General features: G+C 42.0%; 3 protein-coding genes across 5 annotated transcripts in view; 2 read left to right on the top strand and 1 right to left on the bottom strand.

Moving 5' to 3' along the window:
- The first annotated feature begins 116 nt into the window (after positions 1–116).
- On the top strand, positions 117–6,331 carry slc3a1 (solute carrier family 3 member 1). Its single transcript, XM_026309851.2, has 10 exons — positions 117–669; positions 1,236–1,415; positions 1,506–1,651; positions 1,810–1,935; positions 2,290–2,409; positions 3,864–3,988; positions 4,212–4,413; positions 4,785–4,967; positions 5,278–5,403; positions 5,487–6,331. The coding sequence occupies exons 1-10, from the start codon at positions 249–251 to the stop codon at positions 5,916–5,918; spliced, it is 2,061 nt and encodes a 686-aa protein (XP_026165636.1). The 5' UTR covers positions 117–248; the 3' UTR covers positions 5,919–6,331.
- Positions 5,174–11,898, bottom strand: prepl (prolyl endopeptidase like). 2 transcript variants are annotated; one of them, XM_026309849.2, is made up of 15 exons: positions 11,611–11,898; positions 11,328–11,456; positions 10,989–11,055; positions 10,682–10,862; positions 10,476–10,564; positions 10,234–10,360; positions 9,941–10,157; positions 9,360–9,551; positions 9,051–9,263; positions 8,722–8,897; positions 8,266–8,482; positions 7,993–8,142; positions 7,661–7,787; positions 6,629–6,717; positions 5,174–6,164 (listed from the first exon to the last, which is right to left on the bottom strand). In XM_026309849.2, exons 1-15 carry the CDS (start codon positions 11,713–11,715, stop codon positions 6,087–6,089), a joined length of 2,157 nt encoding a protein of 718 aa, XP_026165634.1. In that variant the 5' UTR covers positions 11,716–11,898; the 3' UTR covers positions 5,174–6,086. The 2 variants fall into 2 exon arrangements, with proteins under 2 accessions (XP_026165634.1, XP_026165635.1); XM_026309850.2 differs by lacking the exon at positions 11,611–11,898 and having other exon boundaries at positions 10,985–11,055; positions 11,328–11,394.
- Positions 11,899–12,340: 442 nt separating this feature from the next.
- The window catches only part of camkmt (calmodulin-lysine N-methyltransferase), an 84,569-nt gene continuing 69,869 nt past the window's right edge, over positions 12,341–27,040 (top strand). For both annotated transcript variants that reach the window (XM_026309974.2, XM_026309973.1), the window contains exons 1-3: positions 12,341–12,684; positions 13,484–13,662; positions 14,232–14,296. In XM_026309974.2, the coding sequence (XP_026165759.1) occupies positions 12,517–12,684; positions 13,484–13,662; positions 14,232–14,296 (412 nt within the window). In that variant the 5' untranslated portion in view covers positions 12,341–12,516. The remainder of the gene's footprint in view (positions 12,685–13,483; positions 13,663–14,231; positions 14,297–27,040) is intronic.

Consider the following 27,040-nt stretch of genomic DNA (forward strand, 5'->3'; position numbering starts at 1 on the left):
GTCTGCAGAGCAACAAGTAAATCTAATCTCTACCCAGTGCTATCAACCTCTCCAGTTTCCCACATTCCACAGGTAGCTCTGCTCTGTGCGTGCGTGTGTGCGTGTGTGTGCGTGCGTGTGTACACTCTGATCCTCTGAAGGTAGTTAGGTTACTTCATGTTGGCACTTTGAGTCATTCGGTCTCACTGAGGAGCAGCGGAATCATCACGGCTCCTTTTCAGTCTGTTTCTGTTGTAAAAATCTAAATCATGCGTTTAAAAAAACACACCGGGAATATGGAGCTGGACTGCACCAGGAACCCGGGCTATCAGGATGAAGAAGGCGTCTTGTCAGCGGCGTACACCATCAGCGCCGACCCGGAGGACACGCAGGACGACACCGCTGAGAAGCTGGACTCGGACGAGGCTGATGTGTACACACAGGTCGCACCGTACGCAGGGATGCCCAAGGAGGTTCTGCTCCTGTACTCCTCTCAGGCCCGGTACCGAGTGCCCCGAGAGATCCTGTTCTGGCTGGCGATCGCCTACACCCTTGCGCTGGTGGCGCTCACCAGCACGGTGATCGCGTTGTCCCCGCGGTGCCTCAGCTGGTGGCAGGCCTCCCCGGTCTACCAGGTCTACCCCCGCTCCTTCAAAGACTCGAACGGTGATGGGGTGGGAGACCTCAAAGGTAAGATACCCCGAATCCAGCTGGACATGTGCACATAAGTAAATGTCCCCAAGTACAGGAGGCCAATACTTTAATCAAGCAGCTGTTTCAGAGGGACACCTTCACCCCCGCTACATATATTTGACAACTACTTTACTGATTTGTCTAATTTGATTTTAAATTATGACGCAAACAGAAAACATCCTTCAGGACCTGGGAGATTATTTTTATGGATGATACTTCAAGTACATTTTAGTGCAGTACTATGTTTACTCCTGCAGAATTTTAATTGCAGGACTTTTACCTGTAACAGGGTAATTGTACACCATGAGTTTACTGCCCCACTATCACTTTGTAACCCTGTAAAAGGCTATAACTCAATTTGTTCCTACTGGAAGTGTAGGGTGACAGTGAATGTAATCCACAGGCTGGATCCACTTCAACACCAAAACCCATATCATATAAATGTAGTAACTTTATGAATCTATGCTTGTGGCTTTAATGCTGTCATTGTCATACAGTACATGACCCTTACTTGAAACTGGCATGATTGTACAAACATCACTGTGGTGTTTCTGGACTGGCAGGAATTCAGGAGCAGCTGCATCACTTCCAGTACCTGAACATCAAGACAGTGTGGATCAGTCCTTTTTACCGCTCTCCTATGAAGGACTTCGGCTACGATGTGGAAGATTTCCGCGCCATCGACCCGCTTTTTGGAACCATGCAGGACTTTGAAGAGCTCCTGACTCTGATGCACAACAAAGGTGTGTAAACATTTGGAGGTGGGTGGTTGGATCATCATGAGCCCTTTTTGAAAAGTCTTTGACTCATACAAATCTTTCTGTTTCCCCCAGGTTTGAAGCTGATCATGGATTTCATTCCTAATCACACCAGTGACAAACATCGCTGGTTTAAATTGAGCCAGTCGAGAGATCCTCACTACGAGGATTACTATATCTGGACCGACTGCAATGCAACTGTGCCGAGGCCTAATAATTGGGTTGGTACTTGTCTGTGTTTTAGTCTTTAGGTGCAATGACCGGTGTGTTGTATCAAATTTAACAACTAGATGATTATTTTGGAGAGGGAGTCTTCAGATGGGCAGCTTCCAAATGTATAGACTTCATAATCCCCTGTTTCCCTGCTCTTTCCTCTCAGGTGAGTGTGTTTGGCAACTCGTCCTGGACATATGATGAAGTTAGAGGACAGTGTTACCTGCACCAGTTCCTCAAGGAGCAACCAGACCTGAACTTCAGAAACCCACATGTCCGCCAAGAGATGATTGTAAGATCAGATGACCTCTCACAGCTCTTTCTCACATGCATTGCGTCTGCTAGTGACTCAATTCTAAAATCTTTGTCAGCATTGTTCTCGTCTGTTGTGTCTCCACTGTGCCAACAATGGTTGAGGTATCTATAATCTTAAGTAATCTCTAACAATAATGTGTAATAGCTAACATACTGTATTACACATTAACTTAGGTCAGTTAAACCTAGTCTGTTTTTAACTGCTGCCGTGCACAGAACAAAGTACATGTGACTATTATAAACAATATTACAAAGAAAACACTCCAGCACTATATTCTTGGACATATTGTAGACACACAGCAATTTCTAAAGACTATTTATTTCATTTCAGGATATTATTGATTTCTGGCTGGAAAAGGGAGTGGATGGGTTCCGGATGGATGCAGTGAAGCACATCCTGGAGGCTACACACCTGAGGGATGAACCACAGGTGGACCCAAACAAGCCCCCAGTGAGTGTGCCCTCTTCAGTATAGTTCAGTCACCATTGTTCAGTTCTAATGGGCACTGGTTGCCCTTGCATGGCACAAAACATTAAGTCTGTCTAATCTACCACCTGACATGGACCTATATTACAGAGCAGGTGAAATATTTTGCAAATACTGAATGGGTATAACCTCATGTAAGGCCAAGCATCAGCTCCACTCAAATTTAATTTCAGTGACCAGTATCTATGGGTGCTGTTGAAGAGCTATTAAACCCAATATATATCTGTAATTTAGGATAATCTAACATTAAGAAAATATAAATAATAGCATTAATGAAGAACAAATTGAAATTGCTTGTATAACAAATATAAACAGCTGAGTGGGAGAGTTCATGCTGTACATGACGTGTCATTCATCAGCCTCTGGTTTAAATGTCAAGTTCACCTACTGCTCTTCTGGATAATTCATGCAAAGTTGAGCTCACAAATACAATTCTTCCATGGACACCAAAGTTCTTTCTCACAGAGGAAAGATTAGTATTAAAAAAAGCCTCTTTTAGAGGATTAGCACTGGGATTTACTTCCCACTGCGGACTATCACTGTAAACCTGGGTCTGGCTGCTGCTGTGGACCAACTACTCATTTTCAAGCAATATACCACACCAAGCTGGAGCTGGGCCTTTACAGTGCACAAGAGTCATTGTTAGTCATGCATTCACAAAAACATAGAATGACAGCATTGCAATGAAAAGTCACACCTACGTGTTTATTGGGATATGTAGCATTTTACCACAGCCTTGTTAAAGCTTGAATATGATTCCAGGCTGAGCAGCTATCTGTATTATTAGTTAGTGCTTTAGTGTTGGGTGCAGCTTTAAATCCTGCCTAACTATGTGTTGCACTGGCTGAATAGTTCACTCATGTGGCAGCATGTCAGTTCAGTGGTTAGCACTACTGCCTCAGTAATTATGTCTGTGAATAGATTCATGGCCTGTGTTTGAGATGCAGATCAGTATTAGTTTTTAAGAGCATTATCTCATGATCTCTGAATAGATGTTTCTGGACTGAAACAGGTCCTGAGCTGGTTCACTTAAAATTGACACCCTAGTGCTTTGCACTGGTCTTTGTGGACACAATAAGGCCAGTGGATCAATTTTCTCCAGGAGTATCTTTTAACAAGTCTTGTTTTTCTTGTCTGTTATCACTTGCCCTCTCCTCTCTCTGTATCTGCTTCCCACTTATTTCCAACTATGACTGGACCCTGTGCTGTTCCTGACAAAGGAATATATTTAGACCAGAGCTTGTCTAACTTCCAGTGGGAAAATACCACTGACCTCTCTTAACCCATTGTAGTTGGTGATCTCAGGAACATAATATTTTAACCACATGCAAAACCTGACTGTAACACTGAGTCCACTAGGCTTAAACTTCAACGGTGGCTACATTAACTCATATTTGTTTGTATTCATAACACTCCAGGAGTCTATAATATCAGAATGGGACCTCTACCATGACTACACCACCAGTCAGCTGGGGTTGCATGACCTGCTGAGGGAGTGGAGGGCAGAGATGGACACTTACAGCCATGAGCCTGGCAAATACAGGTAGATAGTTTTATGATCGTAATAGTTCTACCTATGTAATTTGCTGCTGCATATGATGATGCCATAAGTTTACAAAACTTGTCATTTAAGCTTTATTTCTGTTGAATGTTAGACAGTAGACATACATGGACACACAGATTTTAAACAGCTCAGTGTATTGCAGGACTGCCAGGAATCAGTTTATATGTTATCACACACAACATAAGTTCTTGTTGCCCTGCAGGTTCATGGTGACAGAGTCATATGATTACCATGAGGTAGACAAGACTATGATGTACTATGGCACCCCACTGGTTAAAGAAAGTGACTTCCCATTTAACTTCTATCTGCTGGACCTGCCTCAGAACACTAGTGGCTTATGGGTAAAACACCTGGTCCATCTCTGGATGGCCAACATGCCCAGGGGACAGTGGCCAAACTGGGTGGTGAGTCACCACAGTCACAATTATTTGTTTTTTCAGATCCTTTAAAAATGAGAATGCCATAAGGGCATAATCTCCCCAAACTCTCTTTCCTTCTATGATCAGATACTAATGGATTCTGATTTCCATTGTCACCTGCCCCTTAGAGCTGAAGGACTATACTGCTTAATGATTTCTACAGCCAGTCATTCACTCCTGTCACAGTTTAACCTTAGCTTTTTTGTCTCTTTATCTATCCTGTATCCCTTACTTCAACTTTTTCTTCCTTGACAAAACCCACCCATCATCAGCATGATGCCTTCTTCCTTCTCAGCTTAAAATATCTCATCACCAATCCACCCTCTTGTATTTTTTTTCACCTCCACTGTTACCAGGTCGGGAACCACGACAAGCCTCGACTTGCGTCCAGTGCTGGTCAGACCTTTATTCGTGTTATCAACATGTTGCTGCTGACCCTTCCAGGCACGCCCACCACCTACTACGGCGAGGAAATCGGCATGGAGAACATTAATGTCACAGAGAGTCAGATACAGGACCCCGCCGGCAAATACAATGCAGTCAGTACTGTGCACACTGAAAAAACATTTAAACACTCACTCTAGCATCTCTTCCATGTGCAGCAGTTGCATAAAACAACAATTGAGAAAATACATGCAATTAATAGTGATATAAAAGCCTTCAATTGCACCACAAAACACAGCCTGGAGAGAGGCCATACAGTTAATACACTGCCTCTATATTACAGGTAAAAAGAAACATTTAATCATCATGAAAGTAGGATTTATTCATTTATTTTGTGATGTGTACCCAATAAACAGTACGCATCCACTGAAGTGTGCCAAAATAATTTCTGTCCTTTCACTGCAGAGTGCCAGTCGGGACCCTCAGCGGTCTCCAATGCAGTGGAGTGGTGACATAAATTCAGGCTTTAACAATAAAACCAACATCACCTGGTTGCCTGTACACCCCAACTACAGGAACGTCAATGTGGAGGTGCAGAGCTCATTCATACTGTTCACCTCAAGGACCATCTATCAGAGCTTGCTTATCTTCCTCTACCTCTCCTTTTCTTTTAGGCCCAGAAGAAGGATGAAGGTTCTGTTCTAGCTCAGTACCGTTTCCTGAACACCCTTCATCAGTCAGAGCTCCCTCTTCACCGTGGGTGGTTCTGTTTCATCCATGCTGATGCCAGTGTCTTCTCTTACCTCAGGGAACTTGACGGGATTGACCAAGCCTTCCTCATGGTGCTTAACTTTGGTGAAGAATCTGCTATCACAGACCTCTCCTCTATCCATGAGTTACCAGATGAGTTAAAGGTACTGATGAGCACAAACCAAGTTAATGATGGCAAGGTATTGCAGAAGTCTCGTATCCGGACAGAAGCAGGAGAGGGGTTGGTGATTCAGTTCTCAACCCACACTCGGTTTAATCCCAACCACCCTGAACAGTGCTACATCTCTGAGAAAGCCTGCTATTTGGGGCCCTTGAGCTTACTTTATAAATGCTAACATGAATGGAACAGTGGTGTTTAGTTAGTTTCACAGATTCATGTCCTATTAGACCAAGTGATTAGTCTAGTTGATGTTGATCTTCCACTGCTATATTAAAGATTTGGGCATAATAGTAGATGTTCGGGTTTTGGTTGTTTGGTGCCTGACGGCCTCCTGATGGCCTTGCTATCTCTTCCTCTTGCGTGGAAGACGAGGAGGGTCCAGGCCCAGCTCTGTGTATAGAAATGCTAGTTTGAGTGCTTCCTGTGTTGGGGAGAAAGGATACATTTCTTAGTTTGGATCCATTAACTTAACTAACTTAATTAGTCTAAATGTGAGGAAAGAGTTGGGCTAAGTTTAAAATGTATAACACCAATGCAGTTTTGGGTCACTAGTCATGAAGTTGGCAAATAAAATCAAAATTCCATTCACCTTTATTGTAAGTCTTTGTCTCAAAACCTTGGAAAATAAAAATGAAAATGTCTGTACACATGGGTAGGGGTACAAGAGGAAATGCTTTTCTCTGATTTGGGAATCTGACTTTTTAAATTTGTGACTTTTCTATGAAACCTTTGGACCAGTAAGCCTGGATTGTAAAGGTGTAAGAGTAGGGGAGGGACGGTATTACACCTGAAAAACAAATTGTCTTTGCAGTATGGTCGCTTTTCAGCCTGGTACGCATTATTTGTCTTATCTGTAAGCATATCTGCCTGGGAAAAAATGATTACCTCATCCAGCATCAACTCAAAGTCTTCTGGTCCCAGGTGATTTGCTCTAGGTTGGATATTGAGAACTATGTTTGGTGCTGGTTCATATTCTAAGAGAAAGGGGAAGAAAGACAAAGATCAGAGGCAGAGTGGGGGATAAGATTATCTCTAATCTAAACTTCCTCTGAGACATTTCTCTAATTGTTTAATATTACTTTCACTTCTCCCCTTCTCTCTCTGTCCAGTTCCCCCAAATCTTTTCTCTCTATCCTATTTTTACACTAGTTGTATTCATTCATGCTCCCATCTGATGTTACACTTCCTTTTTTCAACCTCTTCCATATAATCCCCCCTCCCTGTCTCTGTGGTATGGGCTGTTTCACAAGTTGTGGTCTTGACCTTGACAGCTCCCAGTCTGTGGCGTCTAATCTCTTGCTCTGATACACTATCTCTTTACCATACTAATGGGACTGCCCACCCGCCTGCATGTGTTATGCCATCAGCACTTTATCAAAGACTCCAGAGAGCAGAGAAAGACAGATTAGGTAGACATATACACACATACCCAGACACTTAAGCTGCTTGACATATGTGTGTATGAACAACAGACGTGAGAGAGGGTGAAAGAGCAAGATAATGTGTCCATATGAAACAAGAAGAGTGAGGCAGTGTGAGAGAGAGAGGGGTGTAAAGTCGAGTACCACCAATGTGATGAAGGCAGATTATAAGTGAGAGGGGGAAAGAGCCTTTCTAGGGGGAAATGACACACACACACACACAAAATACAATACAACAAGGTGACCTGTGCTATACTTTCATGAACTTTGAATGATAAAGGCACTTTCCCCTGACAGACAGTCATACTTCTGTTACTCTCCAGATATGTCCACTGACACTACTGTTGGGAGCTGACCTTAAACTATTAAAACCTTTCATGCAGATGTTACACTTAAAAGTATGTTAAACAACCACATCTTCATACAAATCCATCATACATCGACACAATCAAGGAGTGATTAAGCTGAGCGCATGTGTGAGAGTGAGTGTACACACCTGCTTTAGGATTCACAGTGAAGTGTTTCTGAATGGCTTTCTTTAGCTGCTCAGTGTATTTGAGAACACCTGATAGAGGAACCCTGGCATCACCACTGTAGGCTGTCAGTAGCATCGATGGGTAGCGCTGTCTCACATTAGCACACACACACAGATTGTATAGGTAAGGTGGCTAACCTGGATTTCGTTACGGTGCTAAGCAAAGATTATTAATTATTAATGAGTCTCAGTGCCTGAGAAAAGGAAACCACTGGGGTAAATTGTAACACAACAGGAGCATGATGCATTTTTCTCTTCTACAACACTATTAAACTTCTCAATCCTCTCCTTACCTGAGGAATAATGTTGTGAAGGGGGCAGTAGGAGGTGATGGTGAGTCTGTGTTTTGGGTTTCCTACAGGGTCCCCCCATTCCTCTCTGTCCTCCAAAGTTAGAGGCAGGCTGGGATCCTCCATTGTTCCCAAAACATCCAGGAAAGGAGCCTGAACACAGAAAAAGAGACAGCATGAGATGTGTGTCTTTAGTCAAACACTTAAAGCTATAAACTCAAAAAAAAAAAAAACATGCACACAAACACAGAGTTCTTCAGTGATTTAACATCTTACCTGCAGTGCGACAGCCTGCATCATGTGTGCGTGTCTGTTGCACAGTGCTCCAACTGGCACAGCCCCAGCACTGCAGGCGGTAAGAGCAGTAAGTGAAGGAGAGGAGACACCTGAGGAGAAGAGGTGTTGGAGACAGGCTTGAAGGTCTTCGACTCCTTTCTGCTTCCCCTCCACACGAGCTTGTCTTTGCCAGGACAGACCCCGCTCCCCTCCACCTCTGAGAGGTGTAAAGGTAAAGAACACAGATTTATTTTAACACACTTTTAAACAATACTATGATTGAGTTCCAGCCTTAACTAGCCCTCACAGACAGCTTCCAACAATTTCCTGCAGCAGCATCAATACACAGTCAGTGTAAACACAGGTATTAATTACATAAATCACATGTCATGTCAGCAACAAAAGAAAGCTGAGCTGAGCTGAGTTTTTTAGGATGTTATGTGACTGATATATTACCTGATGTGGCAGTAGGCCAAAGCCCAGCCCTGCTCGAGTAGCAGCCTTTTCTCTGGACAGAACTCCATGTTGAGATCTCTACCATAAGCTCCATAGACATGGACCAGCAGTGGAGCCTGCCTCAGACCCTCCACAGGTCCTATATGAAACAGTGTTACTGGCACCAAGGTACCATCCTATAGAGGAGAGGCAGAGAAACTGGTCCTCAGACTACAAGGAGTAGATGATACTGGTAACTGATCTTCAAACAATAATTATTTTTGCAAAATTTGACTTCTCTTCTGATACTGTGTTGGTCTATGTGTGTCTCATAAGTTAAGTGTTCTTACTTGGCTGTAGGCCTCTAAGCGTGTGGTGGTGTAACTGCCCTGGTTCTCTGGGAAGGACCCATCTTTAGTACCAGATAAAAGGAGTCTGTCCTCAGGGTGTAGACAGAAGGGCACAGGTGGGTGGACTGGAGATGAGATCAGGAGTTCTAACATATGGCGTGGTTTTGTCAAGCCTGGTTTCTTGGTTTCAATGGCACAAGCCCAGGAGGGGAGCTTGGGAATAAGCATAGAAATATGAGTGTAAAAAAAACAGAGCCAAACACAAACAAGACTAAGAGTATGAAATTAAAGATTTCTGGAGATACTGACCTGTATGGTGTATGCTTCTTTGGGATGGGTCAGCGGGACCACGATCAGGACAAGTTCACAGGTTGGCGTTCTTGCAACCAACACACAGTGGTCTCCAATCACATCCATGTCTTTAACAACAGTGCCAGGGCCAGGGGAAAACAGTGAGACCCAGGTCTTCATGGATGGGTCCGAGAGAGGGGCCTGCACCACCTATTGAACAAAAGGATAAATCTTCTTGACAACAAAATATATCTTAAAATCAGAACATATATTTGCATGTTTTCTTGTAATATCTAATACTGAGTTACCACAACATAAACAAGAGATCAACTATTTCCACTCAAACAGGACAGAGGAATCAGCAACAGTAGTTATGTAACCTGCATGTAAATGTCTATATGCAAATCTGTTAATCTGTAGGATCAACTAACCAACCAACCTCAGCTTGTACATGCAGCAGATGTGCAACAGACAACCAGTGGCTGCAGATTAATTTTGTTTTGTTATTCCCATTAATTGACTAGATGGAGGTTTGTCTAGTTATATAGTGGAATTATAACTGTGAACACAGACAATTCTGTGAAATCTATGCACTCTACCTGATATTCCTGTCCAGGCCCTGTACTAGCCAGTATGATCAGCCACTTTCTCCAGTGCTCCACGTGGTACAGTAGATCTGGCTGACGTGGCTGGACCAAGAAAAGCTCTAAACTGGATACTGTTGTATTAATTAGCATCACTTCCGAACTGGTCCTGCTGTTGCAGTTGATGCTCAGTATCTGTCGGTCTCCAGAAAGGGCAACCTCAACGAACACACTGGAGAGAGGTGGTGTTTCGATTACAGATGGTGTGGGAACAGAGACAGCTCAGATGCCACATTTCTTACACTTACTCAGGTCGTGTTTCCTCATATATTGAGGTTATCCTGCCTCCACTGGAGGTCAGGTCCAGACGAAACACCTTACTGCAGCGCAGACCCTCCAGAGTTGTGTAAAACAGAACGTCATCTGTGGCCCACTCTTTACCCGAGCAGAAACAGATATACACAAACATATCCTTTTATTTTAGCCAATGTCCCATTACCTCTGTGGCTACTGAAATATCATTTTTACGAATGCAAACTATTTAACATACCAAAGCTTAAGACTTTGTCCAATGTAAGTATGATGTGTGAGGAGTCAAAAGTAGAGAAATTTCTTCTTTCAAGCCTCACAACCACACACCTGGAAAGTTACAACACAACCATCCCCTTATTAATTCAGTAAATTTAACTTTTAAAATAAATAGTATAAAATATGGTACTTTGTGTACTTTACTTAATCCTGTTCTCTTTTACTCACCTCAGCTCCTCTCTGTAATTAGGTTTTAGTGTAGCAGCAAGATGCTTCTCCTCTGGGGACAGACGTATCCTCTGAATGGTCCACTGAAACCTCTGCTCCCTCGCTTCATTCACAAATTCTGTCTTCTCATCCCCTCTAGAGGCCTGTGCTACATTTAGCACCTGCTCTGGCTCCAGCTCACCTACAAATGGGGACAGGAAGCTGTTTCATTCACAAAAGTAGGAATGTCACTTAACAATGGATAATGTAAAAAATATCTAGTGCTGTAATGCTGTAAAATAGTCAAAATAGTCATGTTTCTACTTGCTCTGCCTCGTGTCCAGCCTGTAGATACCATCATCTTCAAGGAAATACACATGGTGATGTCCATAGACCTGTGACGAGACAAATCTCAGTGAAACGTAAAACTAATGTTGAATTTCACAAATACCTTAAGTCAGCAACTGTCTTCCAAACTCATCTCTAACTTGTTAGCTATCCTTATGCATCTGAAGAGAGGGGCCTGAAATCTAACTGTTATTTATTTTAATAATAAATAAATAAATAAATAAATAAATAACATATATGTTTGTAATTCATGCTTTACCCACCTGCAATATTCAAAATGATAGTAATAAAATCAGCCCAGACCTAAAGCAGAACTTACCACAGACTGATCGGGTATGTTGGAGAACCTGTGGTACGCTGCCTTCAGCCTCCTGCTGAAATACTTCTGTAAGTCCTTGTATCGCTCGAGTCCAGAGCTAAGATGATGAACCGATGAGTCTGCAGTGTGCTGAAATAAAACATCCACAGGGGCTCAGTTTCAGCTCTCGGGACTAGTTTTGTCAAACTGGAGACGAGACACCGTGTTGAATAATGAATGCCTTGACGTTAGTAACCCTAGAGCAGTAAAAACAAAACCTTTAGCGTTAACTAAACACACTTACCGACGTATAATAGCGTGTCATCTGTCTGCGAGCGGCAAGTTTCCAAAATCGTAACCGAGCTGGGGAAAAGAGACGCGCATACAGCAGAGAGCAGAGCACGGCCATTGTTTAACTAAAGCTCCAGGTCAGTCCGCTAAATGATCCGTTTGTGTCTGTGTGTTCAGACAGCTAACTAATCACTACATTGCTGATCCGGTTATTGATTATTGTAATTTCTGAATCGATCATTCAGCCGTTAATCAGCCGTTAACAGCAGTGGACACGTGCATGATTTCCGAAACAAACCCCCGCTGTTGGTGACGTAACGAGCAGCGCCAGGCTGAAGTAATCAAACACAGATCCGCTGCTGATTATGCTCCTTTATCGCTACGAGTGAAGCTAAAAATGCAGACAAAAACAAATAAACAGATATAAAATAAACAAAAGTCAATAACAGATATACCTCCGCCGATTTCTAGTTGAAAATCGGTAAGCATCATGTACCAGACTGGAGTGGACAGAGGTTAGATGTTGAGGGTGAGGATAGAGGCAGATTAACCGTCATAAGAGACGACTGGCTGGGGTTAAGGCTGAGGTTCTGTTTATACACATATTGAGACGATAAGCCTTTGACACAACACTTCTTCTTGCTCTCATGCTCGACATCTCTTCTCACCACGAAGGTCCCGCATGTTTGCTCGACAATCCGTTGCTATGCCTCGGGAACTGAAAGTGTACGGAAGTCGCATGCATCCATTGTGGGTGTAACAGGTGATCACCGAGAAGCTGAATCTACGATCGTCTCTGCGTTGGTGTAGTTTACGTAAGAAAACCTTATTTTTTGTATTAGCACGTTGCTGTCGCCAACAGTGACAGCTCCGCAGACACTGCATTTGTTTGCAGATTTATTTCTGCCCGTAATATAACATGGAGAAAAACTCCGCCGGTAACGGCACTGTAGGAAAGACCGAGCCGGCTTCGCGTTTGGGGACAAATAGTCATGAACACACCTGCACAGGTAATTCCCACAGCTCACCGGCTGGAGCCTGTGGTGCTGCTGATGTCGCCCGAGCCAGATGGACTCTACTCAGACAGGTATTGTTTCATATGAAAATCCTCTGCGCTTGTCTGAGGTTCCTACATGGGCCCGTGTTTGTTTGAGTCAGGCTTGGTATAAGGGGATCGAGATAGAAGACTGGAAATATAACTGATAGATTATCCACACACACATTTAGAAGTCATTCGTTTCATTTGTGGTTATGTGAAAGTGCACTCCGCTGTTTGTGTGTGAGAGGCTTCATTGATTAGAACCAGACTTTATTGTGACTTTTCACCACTTGAAATCTGTTGCTGTCCTCTGAGTCTGATTAGCAGTGAATGGAAAAGAAACACACACAAGAGCAGTGCCTGTAAAGTTGGGCTTTTGCCTTTTCCCATAGATGGGCATTGTTCGCTCGACTGATAAGAAAGCTGCTTGCAATGGGGCCATATTTCATTCTGCACATCTTTCTCCAGGCACAGTAATGAACTCTCTGTGTGGACTCCATCGGAGTTATTAAAAAGACTGATAGATACAACAGATAGTTCTTTAATTTCCTGAATTTTGTTTTAAATAGCTTTGACTAAAAAGAAACAGAAACACAGGCTTGATGTCTGTAGTCCATGCAATAGACCAGAAAAATGAAAAATGTAAAATTTTTTGAAAATGTCTCTGAGCTCTACTGTGTTAGACTGAAAAGTAGCACATCCAAAACAGGAAAACATTTCTGATTTTGTTCTACAAATGCTCAGACTTTAAAAGTTATGACATTGTTTACTAGTTACAGGATGTTTTTTTTTTTTTTTTTTTTTGTAGAAATGAAAAATCATATATTTTCTCTCCTGGCTCTCACAGGTGTTGCGTCAGAAGCAGGTGGACAGTCCAGAGGTCAAACAAGTGTCAGTTCGCAGGTTTGCCACATTTGACCTTTTCAGCAGGAAAAGGCTTGTGGCAGAAGACACTAGTGATTCCTCAGATGACCAGTGGGTGGAGTACAGAAGTGTCTGCTTTCCTGAGTGCAGTGCCTTACTCAGGTACACACTTAAAACAGATGGACATGAGGCCATTTAATGAAACCACAGCACATCAGGCTGGTTGGGTAAAAGTCAGCATTGAACAAAGTCTGAGGTTATACACTGTCATGCTGCTTTTATTATCAGGGGCTATATGAGCAGGTTTGGACATGGGTGAAATTCCTTTGTCTACAAAATGTTACTGTTTCACAGACTGTTACCACAGAAGTATGTATGCACTGTTAATCACATGTAGTAGATTTTGGACATGGGGGCTGAAAAGTAGCATCTGAAAACCTGTTTAAACATGAAACAGAAAAGTTTTTGATTTGCAGAAATTATTTTTATACATTTTTAACATTTTTTTTTTTACAAATTTAATTCAGGCAAGTGGTTTCTCTTCAACTCAGTGATGTCAGCTTTGTAAACACATAACACGTCAAATCCAGTCCCACCTCTTGATATATTTCCTTTGGGACAAAGCCATAAGTTGGTAATGCTCATAAACTTTCTCTGTCTGTAAGGAAGATGATGCACAACATAGCATTTTCTCAGGCTGTGACAGATTTATCTGTATTTTTGTCTCACAGGGATAACCTGGGGCCTCTCAGAGTGAACGAAGTGCTCAACAGTTTTGACAACACTGGCAATGTCTGTGAGTACATATTTTATTTTACCACTTAAATTGTCATTGTAATTGTAATGAGTTTATGTGATTGTGGTCACAGTGGAGTTATTTTTTTTTACCCACAATGCTCCCTGGCTTTTATCCCTAAAACATACACATACACACACACACTAAAGTTCTGGTTAGGCCTTATGTTGCGTGATATTGATGTTTGATTGATGGTTTGATGTTGGTGGTTCAATTACATCCTTGGGTATTTGGAGTATTTGTCGTGTGGTGTCTACAGTGGTTTATCAGGTACGCAATACTTCCAACTACCTTCAGATGTCCTTTAGGAAAGTGGGTTGCAGTCTGCTTATTGCTTCAGTAGACAGTGATGAGTGGTTTGGGAGAAAGGGAAGAACATGGCTCAAACAGGGTTTTGCACATTCTCTATAATATGCAGTAGAGAAGCATTATCTGCACACAGAAACCTTTATACTGACCTTATATTCTATCAAGCATTTGTGGAGTGTATTGCCTGACTTAGTTTACTTCTGTTTGGGTTTTTGTCTTTTATCAATATGAATCCAGGCATAAAAGTATTTCTGTTGCTGCTGATTACATGGGTAAAGGTTATGTCAATCTGTATTTTTTTAATAACAATCCAGCAAAGCAGGTTTTGAAATAAGTTTACACGTATCAGTTTATGTACTTTATGGAACACAAAGTTAATGTTACTGTGTGTGTATTTCTTGCATTGCTAACGTATTTGGTTTAATTAGTAACTTCTGTATAATGAAGTTCAACTTGGCTGTCCATAGTACTGCAAATCATCGGATGATTAAAAGCAACAACAGTGACAAATGTTTTACAAAAGAGTTCAAATATAGACACTGTGGCTTTAGTTTCACACACCTCCTCCCCTGACTGTATTCCTAGATGTGATCCTCTTTGATTAATTATGAAGCTGTCTCTGAGCAGATCCGTCTTTACAGACATGTACTAGCTTATGACAAAGGTCACAAGTTACCGTTAACCACCCTGGTGGCTCGTCAGGAGTTGGGGTCAAAGGTGAAGGCCATGGCTAGGGGCTACTTCACTGCACACCGGGATCAGACTACATAAGTCTGATGATGGAGCTCAGTGGCACCTCTCATTCCAACTTGCTACAATGGATAATGCTGTTTCTCTACAAGGAGACAATAGAATCAATATATAGTATTTTAAAAAGAGTAAAAGATCATTGTGCTTTTGCATTGTCCCACCCCAACAACCTGTGCTCTTTGAGATTTGCAGAAACCTCTTCCTGAGTTTTCTCTTTCTTTTCTTCCTTTATTATATAAAGGAGGAACTTGAATAAAGCTCTCTCTCCTTTCTCCAGAGTGCTTACAGTTTACCCCCTTATTCCTCTTTCTCCACCTACCCCTCTTATAATTTTCCCCCTTTCTTCCTTGTACCCATCCATCCCTCTCTCTTCCCAGCTGGAGTCATGCTTGGCCAGATGGGTAACTGAGTTTCTGACTCGGCTGGTGGATTAGCACAGTCGGAGATGAGAGCATAGAGGAGGGGAGAGGAGAAAAGAGGTGTAGGGGAGATGGTGGGTGGGCATGCCAGAAGTGGAGTGTGTGTGTGTGTGTGTGTGTGTGTGTGTGTGTGTGTGTGTGTGTGTGTGTGTGTGTGTGTGTGTGTGAGTGTGTGTGTGTGTGTGAGAGAGAGATCAGTTTGTCAGACAATGAGCCAGCCATCTCCCTCCTGTTCTCCATCTCATGTTTGGGACTAGTAATGCGTGAGATCAATTAGGATTGGTTGAGAGGAGGCTCTGAAAGGCCCAGAGGTGACCCTGTCAGAGCTCTGGGGTATATTTTGGGGGATGCAAGTCCAAGAGAAACCCCCCTAAATGCAAAAACACACATGTAACTACATATGTTTGCTCCTCATGCCTCGCAAAAATAGACATGCAGCCACACACTTATTCATGCAAAAGTCAACGTCTTGCTAACAAACACATATTTACTTTGTCCACCTAACATCCTCTCCATCTTTCCTGCTATCTTGATAATCCCCCACCCCTGAGGTGTGGACAAGCCCAAATCCTAGGGGTCCTTGTCCTCCTGAATAGAAGGCTAAAAAGCCTGGCCGGATTAGCCCACTGCCTCCAAAATGTGTGGACTCAGCTCAAAATTGCTACCCCCTCTCAGCATGACCCTGTCTCCCAGCCATTGTGTTTGCCTCACCACTGTGCACGTATGTGAACAATATGTTGTTTCTTAAGGTGACGATAAGCTGCAGTCAATGGTTTTATTTCAAGAGCTGGCAAAGAGTCTCAGTGAAGATGTTTTATTAAATGGAGAGCATTTCATTTTACTGGAAAGACTCCGACAACAATCGGCTTTGAATATGTGGGCTATCATAGCACTTCTGTCCATATTTATTAAGCAATTCATTTCATTTGAAGAAACATTCAAGTCCAAATGAAAGCATGTATCTATGTTGATGTTTAATGAAGAATAGCGGTATTATTTACAACCCATTACCTATGATGTATATCAGTCTGCACCTGAAAGACCACACATTCAAAAACAGTGAATAATCGACTAGTTTATTAAAAGAGAAAAACTGACAAAGCCAAATGACTTTTCAGAGAAACAAAGACACCACCCATGGATTTTAGGTCTTTCTGTCAACATACCTAAGTGCATCTGAAGGGATCTGAGCATAATCGATGTCATTAGTGTTTTGGGTCTAACTATCTTCAGGTCTAGTCAAATTCTGCTTGGCTCTACTTCAAATCAGATCTCTATTTTAAAAATGTATGCACATCTGTTTTGGGTAAGCTTTCTATAGTGCTCCTTTAGATTCTGTTTTTGTTGACTTGTGAAGACTTCTACCTGGGGGTCACCTGTGTATGTTTTAGATACTGTACCTGCACTTTAGAGTGAGCAGAAATGACCCCCTCTGGTGGGCATCCAGAAGCCATTGAATTGCTGTTATATTTGTAACTCATTATGTTGCCGCTGAATGACCGGGCCTATTTCAGACCTGTTTTAATCACTTTGAACTATTTGAACTCTGAACTTCCAACCTTCCTGGTTCTTTAGCTGACAGCAGGAGCTTGTAATTGTAAGAGAGCTTTGTGCAGGCGTTGTTTGGGGTTTTACGGGTGCTTGTTTCCTGCTAGGGATCAGGATTTTAGGACACAATACAGGCCTTGGGGTTGGGTGACTAAGAATGCATCAGAGGCAGTGTGTGTATCTGTATATGTGGGTTTGAGAGGTTTTAGGCAGCAGTTGTTGACATTGCAGGGCTTTTGGTAAGAGGGTTGTTGGGCTGTGGGGTTACTTGTTGGGTTCATGTTGCAGGCAAAGGTCACAGTGACCAACTGGTGTGCCTATACAGACATGCATGCACATACACTAACAGGAATAACTTCTTAGTGTTTGTGATCATCCACTGGAAATCATAGAGTGATCTGTGTATCTGTCATTGTCTAAATGGCCCCTAACCTTTCAGACTCTCAGTCATTCCTGTTATAGTCAGTCACTTCTGCCTACCTGATGTTTACCATGGTTGAGGCTTTTTGTGACAGGAGGATGTTTTTGGAAAGAAAAGATAAATGGCAGCATATGATAGGTAACATATTCAGTGTCTGCTCTAGGTACATAAATACAAATAAGGCAATCATCACTGTGTGTGAAAGCCTTGTGTTCCTGTCATGTCCTGTTGCAGTGTTGGACAGGTGTGTGTGTTTTCTGTGCCCAGTGGATCTGTCACAGTCATATATGCTGCACTAGTGTCTAACTGTTCTTACAGACTGTGAATGCATGTGTGTGCGCGCATGTATGCATGTATGTGTGTTGTAATAGGTGCCCCCCGTAGCCTCCCCTTGTGCCAAGCCTTTAGCAGATCCCTGTTTGCATAATTATGCTAATTCATTGTGCCACAGTGCTAATTAGACCTTGTTAGACAATAGTGCTAGACTGAGAGCTGGCAGGCACACAGACACACACACAGACACACGCGCACTCAGACTGTTGTGTCAATGACAAGGTTTGTGGTCCCCCTCTGCGCTGTTTATAACATGCTCTCTATAGAAATGGTTCTCAACTGGTGTGCTCTGGTCTGAGCTCAGGTGTCTCTGAAGATTTTTATGTACGCTAATGGAATAGAAATCGATGTGAAGCAAGGATGTTGCACAAGCCCCCTCAGAATGTAATAAAACTGGCTCCATGCTCTCATTCTCCTGTGCTCCTCAGAACTGTTGTTAATTGCTCCTTTGCCAGCAATTTGTTTTTCTAAAATTCACTTTGTACATCGCACATTGTGACAGTAGCAATAATACACACCTCCTTTAAATTTCAGATCAGAGTCAGTTCAGATCCATACTTAAATAAAAATATATTTGCACACCCATTAATCTTAGCACTGTTTGAAAGAAAGACACAATGGTGTTATTAATAGTCTACAGTTGTTGTTGGCTTGTTTTTAAGACCTTTCATCTAAATATATTGTGTCGTCAGTAGAATCAAAATTTTCAAAATGTTGTTTTCATTTTGAAAATTCACCTAAATAATAATAAATAATAATAATAAATAATAATAAATAATTCAAATAATTCACCTAAATAATCCAATGGATGGATGGATGGATAATCCATTTAAATTAAAATCAGATGATAGAGTTTAGATTATTTTTTCACAGTATACAACACATCCTCCACTAACACAGAGATTAAATTGTTGGTTTAAGTTGCTGGAAATGAGCTAAACCACCCAGAGGAGCTTTATTTAAATAAGTGAATAAAGACCTACAGTGCAGTCATAGATTATTTACGCACTGACTGAAGCTCGCACAAGGATTTCTCCTGTCAGCCACTGTTGTTTGGCGTGCTGTGGTGTGATAGGGTATCCAAATCTGCATGTGGAGCATTAGGACTTTTCGAGCTTCAGTGTTTTATTTTTAATATTTCAGGCTCCAGGTACCACAGAGTGGTAAAAAGGGATTAATAAATCTGGCTAATCATGCAGTTTGTACAGTCACTGTTTGTAGACACCATTCAGATGTTTGTTTTTGGAGGAAGTTGTTGGTAGGTTATATATTTATATCATAAATGTAGCAATGGGAAGTACAAGAAACTTTTCAGACCAACATTAAGGAAGTTATTTGATGTGTTTCAATTAAGTGAATTATAACAGTCACAATTAAATGCTATTTTGTATGTTTACTACTTTTTAATGTTTTTCACAGATAGACTTAAATGCTCCTTAACTGTTGTTCAAGCGCATTTTAGCCATTGTCACAGTAATTATTTCTAAGTCTATAATTTAACCACTGCACTTTGTAGTGCAGGAGTGGGGGTTGGAGGTAGTGTAAGCAAGACTTGAGTGGCTTAAGGGCACACTGAAAGAGTTGCCGGTTGACTTAATTGAAAGTAATTGATTTTCGCTTCTGTAGCCTTGTCTCCTCCATCCGTTCTCTGGAGGAAAGAAGTAACAGGGACTCGCCTGAAGTGGTGTTGGGTGTTGGAAGCTTCTTGACACTTGAGAAATAAACAGTCACCACACCACTTGTGAACACAATTTGATGCTAATGTGGAGATGCAGACACTAATGTTAATGTGCATGTACACGTGCACACATGTAGACATGTGCATGCACACTAAAATTCCCTGCAGTAAAACGCCATTATGACTTTGAACACAATAGGGATTGAAGGTGAGCTGTTGGGTGTAGCTCAGTGCTCAGGGAGTCCTCTCCCATTATAGCCAGCAGTTGATTATGTGAATTTGTGCATGACTGGGAGTTTTTTTTTGTGTGTGTGTGTGTGTGTGTCCAGATGCGTGTGCACTATTACCAGTAAGCGGTGGGGATTAAGTTCAGGAAATGAGTGGAGCGTTAAAGGGTGCTTCCCTGCCCAGTGCTCTTGCATTGTCACCACTGCTAATACTCAGCTAATTACAAGGACATACTTTAACAGCAAGCTCTGCCCGTAACCCTCATGTCTCTCCACCTCGTGCCCTCCCTTTCTTAGGTTACCCCCTCACTCTGGAATTAGGGGATGAAATGAAAGAGGGAAAGAAAAAGGAAAGAGTAATAACAGGTCGCTCCCCTCCCTAAAAGCTCGCCCTCCCCCTGGACGGTTACAATTATTGGATTTTTCTACATTTAAGTCACCCAACCCCAATGTGCCCCTCCTGGCAATGTCCCCCATGGTGCCTAAGCTCAGCATACACTCACCTCTCCAACCAAGTAATACACAAGAAGAAAGAAAGAGAGAGTATATAATATCACAGTTGTGATTAATATTTGGAACATCATGCCATGTATGAAATATACTCCACGCTGTTCTTTGAGGTATAAAGCTTTTATTTATACATAAGACTTTTTTGGTTTAAAGGTAAAAATAAACACCATGTGTTAAATGGTAAAATGACTGAAGAAAGAAGTGGTGCAACTGTTAATTCCTCTGTAGCACAAACAGTTATTACTTCTCTGCCAGCTCTTTTGGTAATCATGGCCAGTAATCCTTTTTCATTAAAAGCTGAACCTGTACTACCTTACCTGTAGTACCTTAAAGATCTCAGTCAGTACATAAGCATAAGGATAAATCCAAAGCTATAAAACCTTCAAATATACTATTTTTCCTAATAATATTAATAGTCTTTATTTTTCCAGATTGACTCTACTATGGGACCTTTTAAATCTTTATCTGCAGTCATAATGATGAATGCTCTGTTGCATATAATTACACAATAGTACAAGACACAGATTTACAGAACTTTAAGTAACAAAACTATACACACCGAGTTTTTTTAAGTGGTGTTTCTTTATTTATTTAATTGAACCCTTTTTATGGCCCATCTGTGCTTTGTCATTGTGTCCAGATGCATAATTGTGTGTACAATAAATGTATACATGAGCACAAATGTGATGAGTATGTTTCCATTAGAGAACTAAGTGATTAGTGCATGGTAGGTAATTTGGCTCTCATCCCTCTTGTACTCATGAAGTGCATCACTGTGTACTTCTACAGACACAGTGTGTGTTTATCTATGTGTGTACAAGTCTGTGTGTGAATGTCCCTAATGATGTTTTAAAACAAATAGATGATTAATGTGATTAGTGTGCTGGTCAGGGGAGTGGAGCAGCTATGGTAAATGGCTGTGTGGTCGTAGGGGAATAGGCTTTGGCTCTGCTCCAGCCATCCTCTGTGTGTGTGTGTGTGTGTGTGTGTGTGTGTGTGTGTGTGTGTGTGTGTGTGTGTGTGTGTGTGTGGGTGTGTGTGTGTGGGTGGGTGTGTGGGTGTGTGTGTGTGTGTGTGTGTGCGTGCGCGCGCGTGCACGTGTGCGTGTGCTTGCTCTTTCTTGCTTTGCACTGGTTTCTCAATTTACACCTGAGGGAAGTGTGTGGTTGTGTTTTTGTTTTGTTAATTATTGAAACCTAAACCTTCTCAGGAACCCAGGAAACTTTTTTAATATGAAGAAGTTTCATCAGGATCATTTGTTCCTATTAACTTCCTGGGCCAGTGCCTGAGGTGCTGGCTTTGATTAGTGGATCTTTCTTTGCTTCACAGTATCAGATGGGCATGTAGGTCCATGGAAATACATCCAAGAAATTCTCAATAAATCAATATTTGGTCTGAGGCCAGTGGTATTTTTAATTTCCTCCGACTGTTTCTTCAAAATGCCCCAACAGGTAAAGCAGCTGCCTGTCAGCCTTCGACCTGTCAACACCTTTGCTGAAACTGCTGTTTGCAATTTAGCTGAGGAGCCATTAACTTGCTTAGTGAATCACTATTTAGCTTTAATGCACAAACTGGTACAGTCACTTGTTCAATCTGTCAGTCTCTCTGTCTGGAGACTTGAAATAGCCCCACAGGGACCTTTAACTGTCAGTTGACTGTGCTAATGCTAAAGTAGGTGTTGACACTAATGGCTGTGCTAAATGCTAATGTAAGCTAGTGTAGTCCTCTCAGGAGAAAGTTAACTGATTTTCAAGTGGCCCCCTGAGAGACTGCTCTGATCACTAACTAGCTGTTACATCTCTCTGGGGCTCAAGGCTGAAGGGCCTGAAGCTGTTAGCTGCCATATTGTGCTTATTGTGGCTTTACTTTTTCTCTGTGTTATTGTCATGAACTGTCTGTGTTTTATATTTATGTTAATCACTACAAATGGAATATTTAGACTTTAAGATTTCCTCTTAGGTTATATGGCTTTTGATGGATTTTAAGCATGTTTCACACTGGCCGTTTCTCCCTCTCACACACCCCCACACACACATTATCACTCTGACATGCACACACTTACACTGTTTCTCAGTCCACAGCAGGCCATGGCGCCACAGACCTTTGTGTTTGCCCATTCAGGCTGAAATATAGACAGTGAAGAGGGAGGCGAGGGCGAGACTTTAGATGTAGTAACTGAGCTCTGGAGATGGATATATTTATACTGGAAATTTTCTCTCCTGACCTGCAAGTGTCAGATCAGTGTTATAAATGATAAGGACCTTTTGGAATCCTTCCAAGTTTTTTTTTTTTTTTTTTTTTTTTTTTAACTATGGTGTAATTTCAAAAACAAAGTATGATTAGTCGGCAGTGTCAATAGATTCACCAAATCTGCATTTCTGTTTTTTATTTAAGTACGCTGCTAATATAATCATCTTCCTCTATGTCAGAGATGGTGACTGATGTTAGGAATATAAAAGCCACAGAGTTTATACATATTTTTTTCTCATTTAATATAAAGATTTTCCCTTTATCTCTAAAGATCTGTCACAAGCCACTAGATTCTGATGTTGGAGAAAAAATAATCTTCCAGGTTCATATGCACACATACACAACAATGGTATGTGCAGTATGTGTAAGTGTGTGTGGGTGTGTACGGACAGAAGTGATTGGTGTGCAGACGGATCCCCTCCAAACTCACTGTGCTGTACCACTGTTCCTTTCAGTGAAGTGTGTGTGTGTGTCTGTGTGTGTGTGTGTGTGTGTGTGTGTGTGCGTGTGTGTGTGTGTCTGTGTGTGTGTGCGTGTGTGTAGGGCTGGATCAGAGGAGGAGGGTTAAGTGGGGGATCACAGATGGAAACATAATTTCTCAGTACCCTCCCTCTCTCTCTTCCTTTGACTTTTCTCTTCTTTATCTTTCTCTTATTGTTGTTTTAAATGATATTGTTAACACATCATTGACTAATACCAAGCATTGCCCTAACCATTATGACTTGATGGAGCTGTGGGTGGTGTCAGTGTGGGAGTAACTGCCTCACAGGTTCATCTATGGATAAGTGGCACTGTTACATGTGTGTAAATCAACATTTGTAAACCAACTCTTGGACTGCTACATGCAAAGTAAAAAATCTTTGTAAAAGGTGAATTTTTACTAATATTTTGAGGAGCTGGGTTCCATTTATCCATGAGCAGACGACCAACAATTTGGTCATTTCAGGTTCAGAAATGTGAGGATTGGCTGTTTTTCTCTTACATATGATTGGAAATTGAATATCTTTGTGTAGCTGGATTGTTGTTTTTTAGAACAAACAATTTATATTATCGAATTTAGTGAAATTGAATGTAATATTGTACACAATTAATTAATCAACACAAACTGATAATAAAAATGATGGTTCTCCTTGCCAGGATAATTAGAAACAACAGCAAAACAAAGCAGAACTTCTGCTTGTGTGTGCTATTTGGTTATTGCTGTCCAATTCCATTATTATGCCCACTGTGGTGATTCTCCCAAGCATCAGGTATTTGTTTTATGTCATTAATTCCTACTTCAAATTCACCAGTGCCAATGAGTCTCAAGTTTTAGATATATCAAAGTAGCTGGTCAAAATGTACAGCTCTTTTTTTAAAGTAAACAATAAATTGGAAAGGAGTAGTAAAAAGTGATTTGTCGCTCCTATGCAGTAGAGTTGTAACTTACATGTCAGTGCCACAGGTTCTAATTTTCTCTTCCTGTGCTGCCGGTAACAGCTTCCCTCCCTGATTCACTGCTTTCCAGCCTCTTATGCTTCTTCCCTTCCTCTCTGCCTTCCTCTCACTCTCTCCACCCACCAGTGATTGCACAATCTTCCCATCACCACCACAATCATAACAGTGCAAATTCTGTGCCAGTGTGTAACCACTGCCAGTCTGCACACACACACACGTTCACACCGACACACACGTTCACACCGACACACACACACACACACACACACACACACACACACACACACACACGTGTCCTGGAGGAGAAATACAGTTGGAGCTTTTATGCTGCTTTCCCAAGTGGCTGTTTTCGAGCGCAGCCACAATGGAGGGCCTAATGTGGATTTGTTTAGAGAGCTGGTTAATTGGAGTGGGATGCTCTAATTGCACCTCTTTAATGGTGTGTGTTCATGTGTGTGTGTGTCTGTGGATATCTGAGTGTGTGAGTGTTAATGTCACCTGGCCTTTGTTTGGACTATGTGTGGGAAAACATTTGTTCAGCTATAACTACACTACACAAACACTATAAGCTACATGACACACACGTAAGGGGTGTGAAGTGTCTAAGTACCGAGAACCGGAGAGAAACAAATTGAGGGAGAAAGGATACATGGATAGTACGGCTAGAATAGGTACTGTGTATACATTTATGTGAATGCACAACTTGTGTTTGTACACATCTATTTGTACAGTGCTTCCTTCTATCCCTATTTGCTGGTGTTGTCCCCAGCTGGGGGTGCTCTTTGTCTTTGTATGAGTCTGCCACTGCTGCGTGTGTGAGTGTGTGTCAAAGCTTCTTGCCACTGTATTGTCATACCACGGTGTCCCAGTATGCCTTTAAAGAGGCACACTGAACTCTCGACACACACACACACACACACACACATTCTTTTCAATATAGCTGCTAGTTGTCAACTCCTCCGCATCACAAGATACACATGCTTTGCAAATTAGTGGGAGGTTAGTAATGAGTACTTCTGCTTCCACAGGAGCCACTGAATGATGAGGATCAATGAACTGGAAGTTTTATCCACTTCCATCTTTCTGAATCTTTTCTTTCCCTCCCCTCTGTTTCGTCCACTCGATGCTTCCTCCTCCTCACCCTTGTTCATTTGTTTCCTCTTCGACCTTGCCTCTTAACTTTATGCCTACTCAGTTTTCTTTGTCTTAGTTCACCGTCCACTTATGATAAGTGTGTGTGTCTTTGTGCGTGTGTGGGTACCTCTGTGTGAGTGCAAACACATGGTGTGCCCTAAGTGGGCCACAGGCCTAAAGCTAATCAATGATCGTCATTTAAGCCCATTCTCTTCCTGCAAACACACACAGATGCAGGCACACACCCATCACAGTGCTTTGCTGATCAATTGAAAATAAGTGTCATTCACTTATGCTTGTTTTCTGAAGGACATTGACACAGGATGGTCTGTTTGCATTTCCCTTTAGACTTTTCTCTGTTTCTTTGTGTATTTCTGTGTTTACTTTTTTATTAGTTTGCATTATGAGGCTAGAAAGTGATTTCTTTAGTTAATGCAAGTGTGTGTGTATATTCATGTGCATGCATGTGTTTGCAGGGTCAGTCTAAATGGAGATGTATTATTAGTAACTATTCTGAGCATGGTCACTGTAGTTCTCAAGCGAGGCAATCAGATCACTTAAGAGGCTGCCTGCTCTGTGGTCTATGGCCTAAAGCCTCCTGTCTTTCCTTGTATATGTCTCTCTCCTTCTCTCTATCCTTTAATGCCCCTCTCTAACACACACACAGCCCCCAGCAGCCAAGGCCATCACCCCTTATCTTCTTTCCCCTCACCCTGCCTCTTCTCCTCTGTACCACTCCTGCCTCCTGTCCTTTACCTCCATGGGGGAAAGGACAAGGTCATGAAGATAAACATAGTAAAGTGAAAGTGGAAGAGAGAGAGGGACAGAGACAGCCCTCTGAAACGAACCATCTCATTTGGACATTAGCCCCTGGGCGGATGTGGTGAGAGGCTAGCTAGTCTAGTGGTTAATGCCCAATTGTGTATTATTTTATTTAGCTTCAGTTAGCTGCTTTGACAAGCTATTACTGGAAGAATGAAGAGCAGGGCAGAGCCTGTGTGTGCGCGTGTGTGTGCGCGTGTGTGTGCGCGTGTGTGTGCGCGTGTGTGTGCGCGTGTGTGTGTGTGAGACAGGGTGTGAGTGGGCAACTGCACCTTGGACCTTGTGGCATAGACCCTTACTTACACATCACTGGTGCACAGTATAGTGTGCACCATACAGAAGTGTGTGTGTGTGTGTGTGTGTGTGTGTGTGTGTGTGTGTGTGTGTGTGTGTGTGTGCGTGTGTGCGTGTGTGCGTGTGTGTGTGTGTGTGTGTGTGTGTGTGTGTTTCTTGACAGTATGCTTAGTTTCCATACACAGTGATGGGCATCACAGACAGTCCACTGTTTGTGTTGCATATGAACCTTGTTCACTTGAGTAGACGATTTAATGAAAGGTCCCTCAACTCCAGTGACACTGAGGAGTTTGATTGTGAAACCCTTGAATATTTTGAAGGATCTGTTCCAGGCAGAGGAGCAGTGTTTTCATCAATTAAACCAAGTTGTGTTCATTTCATATTTCTTCTACCCTGTGGAAAGAATGCGGCTGAGATGTTTACCAAAAATGACTTTGAAAGACAAAATGGACTCTAGGGTTATTTATCAAACTATTTATTAACTGTTTGAGTTTAGTTTTAATTGTGTATCAAAAAAAGAATTGATATTGTGGCGTTAACCATGACAACAAGGTAGTTTGCTTATCCTTCTCAACTGAGGGTTTACTACAATTGGCAGTGTAGTAGACAAAC

This window comes from Mastacembelus armatus, chromosome 15 (assembly GCF_900324485.2).
Source record: "Mastacembelus armatus chromosome 15, fMasArm1.2, whole genome shotgun sequence".
In the NCBI taxonomy this organism is placed as follows: Eukaryota; Metazoa; Chordata; class Actinopteri; order Synbranchiformes; family Mastacembelidae; genus Mastacembelus; species Mastacembelus armatus.